A 12,088-nucleotide genomic window follows, 5' to 3' on the forward strand; every position below is an offset into this window, starting at 1 on the left:
ATCTGTTGTACTTGTAACCAAGCAAATATGAGAAAAAAAATATTCCAAGAAGTTCATATTTCTGCATACCAGTAGCCATTTTCTTCATCAGGTGGCAAATTACAGTACAAAATGTGCATTACAATAATATGACCATGCCTTGACAAAGTATGAAAATGATATGTCAGGGAAAATGACAATTACACACCTTTTTACTTGTATACAAAGTGCAGTGACTGACTTACATGTATCTACCATAACACAAATGGATCAATCTTTATGATCTATAAAGTAATTAATTGAAAAGGCTAAGTTAATTGCTTACAGGTGTATTTCAATTATACAGGTACATGTACTATAGACAAATATATAACATGTACATGTTAACCATCAATAGACCTAGATCTGTGTCAATCATAAATTAATCAATTCCATTCTTATTTCAATATGCCTAAAAAAGTGTTATTTTTTAATACACAGGTCATTAATAACTCCAGGGTTACCAAGGGTGTGTTCAATGTTGGTTTCCAAATATAAACGGTAACATGGATCTTTATTGAAAACGTGATTACAAAACATGGATAAAATGAGAAGCAAAGGGTGTGTTCAATGTCCTCTATTCACGTTCGTAAAAGTAAACGTCTTTCAAATCATGATTACGAGAAAATTTAAAGAGAAATGCCAGTAGTTGCAGTAAACACTGATTTCATGGCAAAGTCTGTAAAACCAGGCTTAATTGTCAGAATGTCATCAAGGATCTAGATCTGGTACAGTTACATAAACTGAACTATGTGAAATCTTGAAATCTACACTGAAAAATGTTAACACTGGAGATCACCAACACAGATAGGCACACGTGGGACAGTATATTATTAATAAAGACCTGACGGAAGTGACCGAATACACGCTTATTTTGCTTATTTCTCAGCAATTACACAATTTCTTCCAGAATCCTTTGGCACATATTTTTTATTCATACAAACAGACACTTGGGTGGTCATTATATTAGATTCTGTAAAAAGTCATTTTGAGATCATTTCATCATTAGAGTCAAAACACTGGCAAACATGTCTGGCAGCAGAGCTTGTGAAAAGCTTGTCTTGATACTGTGTGTACATGTACATTATGTTTGAACAAGTTATACATTGTGGTGGATTATGATAAATAGAAACATTGTCATATTCATATTTAATACAAGTACATGCACAAAATGTAGTGTGCATTTTTTATAAAAGGAACAATAATGAGATACTGAAAAATAGTGCATTGTGGTCTACATTAAAATGTAGAGTGTTGAAGAAGTACATATGCATGTGTATTCAACAATGAATCCAATTTGTACTTTTAATCAAATTATTTTATTTCAATATTTTTCCTAACCATCTATCAGCATACCGTACTGTACATGTATATTAAATGTGTATCACATAATCATTAGGTAAATTCAATATAAACTCAAACTTTGCTATGGAAGTAACGACTTTTAAATTCTTTTAAAATCAATCTTGAATGGTGACCTACATTTTCCATGTATCCACTTTCAAGTGAATTCCAGAACACATGCAAGAAGGGGAGAAAATTAATCAACTCGAGAGATGAGTTAATCTTGTAAGCAGATATCTTATCTGAGCCTATCCAAGGCTTATGACATGAATCATACATTATGTTACTTGACACTCAACTGATACTAGCATGTCAGCTTCTAAAACTGACATGAGCATACTGTACATTGTACAGTGCGCTATCCAGTAAATATTTCCTCTTAAATTTATCCCTTGAATACTGCCAATCAACTGGAAATATGATTATCAAACTTTTCTTATTCGATGAATTACTGTAAAAAAAAAAAAAGAGAAAATCTTCCTTTGAAATGTAATGCAGAATGAGCTGCGTGAACTGATTTTACATTATAATTTGAAGAAAATGCTTTACAGTACATGTACATTAGTGGTACATGTAAGGGTGTATTTCTCTTTTAGATTATTAGCATTACTTGCATATGAAGCTTGACAATTAAGAGCAAACTCAGAAATTAACTTTTAGAAAATTAGTACATGGAGGTCATATCTCTCATTTGCCAATTTCACTTGTACATGTAGTCTGGGTCATTATTGTTCTCAATTGAATAGCCTTCTGAAATTCACATACATGTGCTTTTTACATCCAAGGATTCCATATCAACAAGAATTTGCTATATTTTGCTCCCTTTAATACCCCAATCATGAGGAAATGATGATTCTTGGAGATTGGCTCTTTAGGACTCCTAATATGGACATGGCCTACTTTTTCCCAATTTGTCTTCACACAGAATCACAACTCTTGTAGACATACATTGTACATCATGTACAGTAATACTGTAGGCCTACATTGGGTATTGAACTGTACAGTAAAAGACTAAATTAAAAAAAAACTTCTTCCATAAATGTTTTCTACTGTTGGTAAAACTAAAAAGAAAACAGTTTTCTTGATATACAGTCAAATATCAAATCATGAAGCAAACAATACACATCTTTAGTGCAATTTGAACCGTGAAAATATTTTTCATTGTTTTTTTTTAAGTGTGTTACTTTGCATTTAATATAAATCTTGTTAATAATACAGGCCTACTTAATTTTGATAAAGGTGTTTTATTGAAATCATTTTGAAATCAAACCATGCCTGGGTCTTCATACATGTACACCAACCCCGACACAAAACAATAATACAAATATTATGTGAATGATCAACAAAATTAGATTGTATAGATGAGACACATTCAAATCATGATTATTGTGGAAATTTCAATTTTGAATTTCTATATATAATGCCATCTATTGGCAATGCTTTAATTATTTTTCTATAAAGAGTTCTTTAATCTGTGAGCACTACAAATTGATGGATGTACAACATGTACAGTGTATTATAAGATCTGATATTTGCAGGCCATTTCATACTTAGATGGTTTAAAAATGAATAAATTTAAAAGTACATGTGGGCTATGCATATTTGGATTGGACACTCAGCCATAATGCTATTAAACATCTCATGTAAAATCGCACAATTAATAATGTAATTTTTCATTTCATATCCTTCAATATTATAATAAAGCATGCACACATTGTATAATCTAGTGATAAAATACCCGGTGGGCAAACAGATATTGAGGGGATTTTCAAAAACTTGAGGCTTTGAGACATACTGTAGAAAGTACAATCTACAGACTATAAAAGCTTTGTACATGTATACTACATGAAATCAATAACAGAGGATGTCCTACAATAATTTCAGAGCTGCCAACCTGAATATGATCATTTCAGTATTATAAAAGCTGATAATCAGTATTTGGTGAGGAAATCAGTATAAATCATAGAACACTACATAAAACTGGAACTTTAGAAATCGGTATTTTGCATGAAACCATCAGTATTCTCATTTTTCAGTAATAAATACGGTAAATCAGTATTACTTGGCAGCTCTACTACATGTATGTCAACACCCACACAGTATCACGGTTCAAGGCAAACAGGCCTCTGTTCTGTCTGGGCGGATGTGAACTTGGCTGCATTCCTAAACTTCACATTTTTCACTGATTTCTACTGAAAAGGGTTTCTATAAACACGACGTTCAAAACAATTATTCTGATGATGGGTGCAGCAACATGACCTACATGTATATATCACAATAGAGTTTTATACATGTATACAGTATAGTTTGACAGAGCCACTGTAGGACAGTCTGCTTCATGAAATCATGAAAACAGATTCTATCAAAATTTTTGAAAACAAAAAGTTGTAGACAGCATCGCAATGTGCATTTTCTGGGAAATTAGGGGCTAAAGGGGACAAGTTTTGAGAGAGAGAAACAACAATTTGCCCTTTTTTTGCAAGACAGTAATAAAATATATGTAGGAGGGGTGTGATATGGGGCCATGATGAGACAGTACAGGGGCGGATCCAAGATTTTCCAAAAAGGGGGGGGGATATTTATGTTTTAACAGCATTTTCACATTACAAATTTTAATTGTGCCTCTCAAAGGGGGGGGGGGGGACTGGTCAGCTTTGCCCCCCTACCCCCCCCCCCCTGGATCCGTCAGTGAGACAGTACATACACCCAGAGAGTAATTCATGTCGAAGAAAAAAAACAAAAAATAATCACTGCATTATGCAATAGTTTAGCATTTGTTTCAAATGTTACTTCTTAATTTTGTATGAAACAAAATTCTTGTCACTATGTGACTATTTTATATAATATTCCAGTGCCATATACCAATGATAACCTTGACAGATTGACCTATCTTTTCCCTTTCTTGCATTTGATGACATTTAAGATAAATAAATAAATATATTTAATGATACCTCAGCTTTTGTACTTAATATAAAGCTAACCTCAATAGTGAGTGTTATGATTATGTGGTAGGCCAACTAGTGTTTAATAATCCTAACAATAATGAATTGATACTCAGATTCCTACTCATAAAACGTGGCCAAGTTCCAAGTATGGCATTTCACAGCACAGTTTGGTTTGCATCAGACGATCTTGGTAAGGTTGGTTTCTGTTTCATTGTTGACTCTTTTACTTTCACTGCCAAGATGATTTATAAACATGAAAGTTTCAGTGTATACACTGTAGTACAACTTTGTACATATTGAAAATAATGTAGGTTTCAGAATTCACAATCACACAGGATCGATTGGAGTACATGGGTGTTTGGTTGGTCTATTCTGTACCTAATGTAATGTACAGAAGAGAGAAATCCTTTTTTTTTTCAAAAACAGTGGAAAGTGCTTGATTTGCAGCAAGTAAATTACACTGTATAGCTTATTTTAAGTGCGGAATATTTGAGATTTAAAATATATACAGTAGTTTAAACAGAATATGCACAAGAAGAAAAAAATACACAGTACAGAACTGGCCAATTTGAGGCCCTGAGTACTACAGGTACATGTATGACAGTATGTGTAGATGTATTTTTCAGGGCTCAGGTTTGCAAAACATGTAACCTTCAACAGGGGGGGGGCATTCAGCTGGAGAAAAATAAAAGAAGATGGGATGCAATTTTCAGCAATTGCATTGTAACAGAGGCACCATTTTCCCTTGATGAAAACATGATAATAGAAAGCTGCAATGGATACAAACATGTTTTGTCCATTCCGCTCACACGCACCTTTTGAAAATTGAATACACATGTAGTGATGTACATGCACACCCTACATGATGCAACTACCGGTGACCTATTAAAGCTAGACCGATGAAATTATCATCAAAATACTTTCAGCTCACAAGCAATCTCGTTAATGGATCAGACTCCTACAACGAGTCTTCAGGGGGATTCCCCCATCCGTCAAATGGCATTTCGCATCCAGTCTCTCTAACACCCTGTATCTTCAATGACCCCTAAACAAGCCCACTTTCAACTGAATTATTTATTGCTTTATTTTGTTTATTTATTCAAAGATTTTTTTGTCAATCAGGCAATACTAATAATTATGCATTATTGCATACAGCACTTCCACATTCATTTCAAATTTATAATGAACTGGGCATAAATATTATTATGTTGATATATTTGTGTACACTCTACATGATTATAATATAGGCCCTATTTGTACATGTATACTGTTCATGTATTCAGTGTGTTTACATGGTTGGGGGGGCGCTACATGTGCTTGTCAATGTCTAAATCTGGTGCTAACCCTGTCTTGAAATGTATACACCTAAACCTAGATTGTTCATGTGCAATTTTTGTGCATGCATGTACATGTATAAGGTTACAAAACATAGGACACCGGACAAGGTGTTGTCCATCTCAGTATTTAATGTATTTACCATCTATGGTACATCTCATGATCTACATGTGGGATTGTGCGTACCACTGTCACTGGCAGTATTTAAACGACATGATACAGTAGGATTGAATTCTAAGAAGATCAACTTCCCTGTCTAATGCCCTATATGTATAGTAACAATATACTGTACATGCACATGGAGAATCTCTGTTTACACTTTACCAACATGTGACTGAATATTCTGTACAATGTAGGAGGCAGGTGTGAAAGCAGCATTACTACATTTTAGTCACATTATTTGTTTTTAATCAGTTGATGGAGGACAGATCATACATGTGTAAATGTATGTGTCAACATCCAAAATGAATTAATTAAAAGTACATTGCCTTGTACATTTCATTTTTACTCTCACTGAGCCCTCTCATACTAACATATTTTGATTACCGGTACATGAATGAACATTCTCTCAATGCAATTTTCATCACTGAATAGAGCATAAGAATTCATATTAATTTATATCAGATTGCTTGTTTTTCTAAAGTAGCTCCATCCATTGACTCTTCATCCCTTTCATTAAAAAAATGACCACCATCATGTTCATTTCAATCCATCTCCCCCCCTCTCCTGTCCACAACCCCTGCCTCATCTTCACACAAACCACTTCATGTATCACTTGGATAATGAATACAGCGCATTAGTAACACATACCCTGGGATGTAAAAGGTCATAATGATTGAATGAAATGTTAAAGCCACCGCACACCTCAAGACTGGTCCACGATCCGATTTTAGAACAAATCACATTTTGCTCTTTTCTGAAAATAAAGTGAAAAGTATCTCTTTATTTGAGGTTCAAATAAAGCTGTAAGAATAATAACATAAAAATTGTGGATGATTGCAAGCATCTATTTGGGATTAAAGGCCAAATTGGTTTCAAATCATAGACAATCATACAATTGCTATGACATCACTATGACTAGAAATTCTCAGATTCAGATTCATTTATTTCACACCTCTTTAAAATACACAAAAATATATACAAATAAAATTCTTATACAGCAGAACAGATATTGACAAGTATAAATTATAAGTAGTCATAAACAGATAGTAAAACACAGTAAATAAAAATGATTTCCGCTGTACGGCGGATGTGGGGGAAAGACAGAAAGCCATTGGCCTATCGAGGTCTATCCCCCTGATTACCGTACAACAGGAAAAGGCTTACACAGTTTACAAGGAAAGAGAAATACAAACAAACAAACATAATGCAAGAAAAGGAGAAACAAAGGAATTAAAATCCCAATTTATTCTAATAAAGATTGTAGTATAGTCACAAATTTTAACATAAGTATTTAAATGATAATTTAAAACTTTACACAGTGAGATATTCCATTTCTCGATATAAAATCAAATTTCATTACGTTTTATTCCAAAGTCAGGTCGCAGACCAATCGTAAGGTGTGCGGTGGCCTTTATAGGCAGATCAAGTGATTTATAGCATCACACATCTCATCCCATTCCAACATGGCAGTACCCGACTGCAAGAACTTTACAGCCAAGTGTGTACAAATGTCATCAGGTTTACAATTACAGACAGGAAAGTCACCTCATATGGGGTCAAGTCCTGCTTCCTTTTAGCTTCGGATTTCATATCTGTACACATTCAAAACAGGACAGAGCGTCTGTCTAATCAGGACACAAACTTGGTTATTAATTGCTTCCACACAGCCTTGGTCTTGAAAGATACTGAAAACACGTTATCAACCAAAGTATTGAAAGGGAAGTTCACCCTGACGAAAAAATTTGTTGTAAAAAATACCAGAAAAAAATAACAAATCTTGCTGAATGTTTGAGGATAATCCATTTAATTAAGAAAGTTAATAGAATTTAAAGCTTTTTTATTTATGAAGTCATATACATGTACGAGCAGCTGCCCCATATGTAATGTAAAATGCATTTAATTTCAACATTTTAATGGTTCATGATGACTTAAAATTTTCTTCTTTCAGGAATAGGTGTGAAATATTTTGTCTGTCGTTAAAAAGTACAATAAAACCCATTTACATTTTTTTTAGAAAATGACATTTTATCAATTTTTTTTAATTCACAATACATACATGTAGGAAGCTGCTCATATATGACGTCACAAATCAAAATATTTTTTTAAAAATCTAATAACTTTCTAAATCTTTGATGGATTTTCCTCAAATCTTCACTAATATTTTTATCATTTTGTCTTCAATTTTCACTATAAACTTTTTGTCTGGTGAACTTCTCCTTGAAACACTGAACTTTTTGTCCAAGTAGAGTAAAAAGAAAAGTGAGAAATACAGAGGATTTTTAATTACCTTATTTTTTTGTAGGAGGGGGTACAAAAAACCTTTAAAAACAAGCTAAGGACTACTGGTAGTCTGCAGGCATAGACCCTGATTGAAACTTTGATCAACAAGTGGGTCTTCACACAAGACTGGCACAAATACAACTTTAACAAGAGGGACCTTATAACTCCACACGTCACTGCCAGGGACTTAAGACTGCATTCAGACCACTTACAAGTAAATAGTTTCCACAGCAAACTATCTATGTGACCACTTCGTATATTATAAGACCCAGTTCTCATTAGGCCTACCGTCCTAAAACTAGTTATTAACTGGAAACTACTTTAATGTGTAATGAGAACGGTCGAAGTGGTCTAGGAAGCGATCTTCCAAACCGGTTCGGAAAACCACCTCGCGATGTAGTTTTCAAGATCGCTTTGCCTCGTTAAACTGGTTGTAGCATAAGTGGGGACACAGCCGTTCTTTGGGAAGCGATCTTCGCACAAGTTGTGTGCAGAATGCCTATGCCGCGATTTCAAATTTTGCGCGAAAGAGCGTATCCACAGCAAGTCGAGATCGCTTTCAGTGAAGCGGCCGTAGAGTGGTTTTGAAAACCACTTTCGGGTGATCAAATGGGAATGCTAGCAAAGCGATCTTCCAAACTGGTTTCCAGTAAACTAGTTTTAGAAAGTATAAAATGAGAATGGTGTAGAAGTAAATTGATGAGAAAAATGGCTTACCTTCATAGCAATCCCTGATACTGTCAAAGTAGACATAATAATGGTCTTGACTGAAGAATAGTAGGGAGAGCCAGGAGTCAAAGGAGTAGATAGGAATTATGAAGAGGATCCGTACTATCCATCGCTGTTCACCGGGACAGGTGTAATGCCTCAAGTGCATGTAAATCTAATGAGCAAAAAAGAGGTATCGACTTTCAGTTCATTGGAGCTTGAGGCCAATATTTAAATACAAACTTGCTGTAAAAACAAGCATGTAGCCACATCAGGTACCATAAGAGGGATCTAGTTTATTGAAACAACAGAAAGAGGTTTTATCCAAGACAACTGATTTAGGCCTAAATATATAATGCCAATGATGTCATCAATATTTTGGATTAGAAAAACTTATTATTCAATTCAATCTTCTTCTTCTTATGTTGGTTTGAGTGGCAATTAGTCATATTTGACTATTCGCCATTGACGTTTTCTATAAAATCTCACTTCTCATATTATTACCAATATGATATATACAGTGTACATACTATATGAAATATTTTTCTTGTGCATCCCTCTATTATAAAGATGATAAATATAGTATATACAAAAGTTTGCCGTAACTCTTGTCAAAATAGCAAGTAAATCCTCAAAACTGTGCAACTAATAAACTTATAGACTACTCTGCCTGTTTTCAGATTTCTGGTTAAAAACATGGGCCTTGATGACTTAATAGCGACGCTCACTTCAGGGCTGGACCTCTAAGGGAGTAGTACTACATGTACATGTATATCCAGTATATTGGAGTCACCTCTGGCTCTTGAGGCAAAATTGTACATTGTTAGAAAAGTATGCAATTAGAGTCCCTACAGTATATTCAATTCAATTCATTTATTTCACTCAATAAAAATAACATTTATCAAGTAAATAAGAAAAACATAATGACAAAAAAGAACAAAAAAAGGTAACGAAAAAAGGTAACGAAAATGAAATACAGTAAATAGTGTACAAAACAGGACTGGCATTTAAGATCTGTGGGATCTTAGAAGTTCCAGCCCAGTAAAGAAAGAAAAAGAAGGGATACAAAATAGAACATACAAAGACAAAGGAATACAAGAGAAAAACAAACATTAACAAAGTTAAATGAAGTGTTTGCCTTTCTAGTAAAATGATAGAAAAAAGGTAAAGAACTAGCGTATGTGGAGGGTCACAGAAAATGGACATAATTAGTGAGAATAAGTGTAGGAGAAGGGCAAACACAGAAATTATAGTCATGTTACAATTTAGTTATTATTGGATGCGAACATTGTTAACAGAATTTCTTTGTACTGACATTGAAAACTAAATTAAGGGATATATTCCATAATAAAAGAGCACATACAATGTTGTGCACCTTTAAAATAATAACAGGAAGACTATGTGGATACATCTAAAGCCAAGCTTAAGATTAAATGAGACAAGTTGGTTTACGACCATAGCAAACAGGATATTTCAATTTTGGCAACCAACCGATACTAGTTCATTTTAAGTTTGTGTTTGACTATATGGTGCATTAATTGCAAATCATGCAAGATTATGTACATAAAAAAATTGAAAAATTGTTGACTTCTCTCTTTCTCTCAAGCTGCAGTTTGAAATTAATTTCTTCTACCAAATTTATTGTTCTGTCAGCAGTCTTATAATTACTACATAAAACTGTAAGACACTTTAAAAAAGATTGATCTAGAATGATAAAGTTGATTGATAGGGTACAAGTGTTACCCTGTAAGTACATGTATATGCCTACTTTTATAAACAAGATAGGCCTACTTTTATTATAAAAGATTTATCAAGAATAGATGATGATACAACTTGGTTGATAGGGTACTACATGTACAGGGTAACTGTTACATATGAACTTTTATATTCAATTGGAACAATTCTACTTCCATATCAAAGGCCAGTCTACGCTACATTACATGCAAATTTTCATTACCTTTTAGATACTTTTTAATTCCAATTCCTCACCATTGTCATTAAACTAATTTAAACAAAAGTCATTCTACATGGAAATTAATAATCAATATCTCCATCAAACAATTGAAAGATGGCATTCTGAATTCATCATTTACATGAATGGGAGTTGTCCCAGGCCATGTGACAACTATTGTATTCATGGATATGGACAATTTCAAGACAAAGATAAGAATCAAAGTTACTGAACTCCTCTCAGTCTCAGACTCTATCCATCCATTCGTTCATCACCATGTGTGTTGCTCATGTCATGACAACCTTGAATTTATACTCACGCACAAGTTCACTGCTTCATGATTCTAAATTCTTTAATGTTTCATCATGGGAACCAATGAGTGAATTTACCTGGTAGCATGTAATAAGGAATGCTGCCCATGCAAAGATGCCTGCCACTGCCTTCGCTGCTTTCGTCTGCAAGAAAATTGCGTGAACGGACAGTGGCGATTCTGTCGTTATTTCTGGAGTGCTTGAAACATTTTGGAATGCTGAAGACAGATTGTGGGCAAGGGTCGACACAACTTTAGCCACAGGGGTTGTTGTTCCTACAATGGTTGGAGGCGATCCAGGGGTAGAGACGTTTCCAGAGGACATCCTGCTGATGATGCAGATCAACCTTCATGAAGCCCGGAATCGAATCCCTCAACGAAGGTGCATGGGCTTCGGCCCGGCTCTAGACACGGTCCGTCACGTATGGCAGCGCCGCTAGCTACCGTACTTTCCCTAGCAGCTGCTGCTCGACTGCAGCCCAATGATCCGAGTCAACTGGAAAGTTAGGAGCTCTGGAGGACTCTTCAGAAAGTGATTCAGTCGTCAAAGAAATATTCTCTCCTGTAATGTAAATTCCAAAACGGAGTCAATGTCCTAAATATCCCAATCACGGTTTAAAAACGGAATAACTTAACGATATAGTTTACTCTTTTTAGTCTGCTCTCGTACTATCACAGGCCATCTCATCGACAAAACATCTCTCGATCTACACCGTCGATCGCAGATACTCATAACGCGCATGCGCAGTTATGTTGCCACGAATCTAGAGCAAGATTTTTTTCGGGGATTCACCAAAAATAACTGTTTGGTCATGAGAAAGGTATTTCCTCGGCCACGGGATGATTAGTAATGCGAACACGTAGTGATTTATTTACTTTAAAGTGAATGAAGAAATACAACTTGAATGTGTAAGGAAAACGTGCCTATTCATATACTGGCACTTGAAAGGCATATAGGTCGAGTTCCTCATGCATTATCTTATTATCAGCTAGAGTATCCATTCCTTTTCATAATTGATTAAAAAAACTATTGAA

General features: G+C 34.6%; 1 protein-coding gene across 1 annotated transcript; it reads right to left on the reverse strand.

The window, feature by feature from the left end:
- Positions 1 to 8,342: 8,342 nt before the first annotated feature.
- On the reverse strand, positions 8,343 to 11,752 carry LOC121422259 (transmembrane protein 184B-like). The gene is made up of 2 exons (XM_041617172.1): positions 11,133 to 11,752; positions 8,343 to 8,967 (listed from the first exon to the last, which is right to left on the reverse strand). The coding sequence occupies exons 1-2, from the start codon at positions 11,376 to 11,378 to the stop codon at positions 8,644 to 8,646; spliced, it is 570 nt and encodes a 189-aa protein (XP_041473106.1). The 5' UTR covers positions 11,379 to 11,752; the 3' UTR covers positions 8,343 to 8,643.
- Positions 11,753 to 12,088: the final 336 nt, after the last annotated feature.

Source organism: Lytechinus variegatus, chromosome 10, assembly GCF_018143015.1.
Source record: "Lytechinus variegatus isolate NC3 chromosome 10, Lvar_3.0, whole genome shotgun sequence".
In the NCBI taxonomy this organism is placed as follows: Eukaryota; Metazoa; Echinodermata; class Echinoidea; order Temnopleuroida; family Toxopneustidae; genus Lytechinus; species Lytechinus variegatus.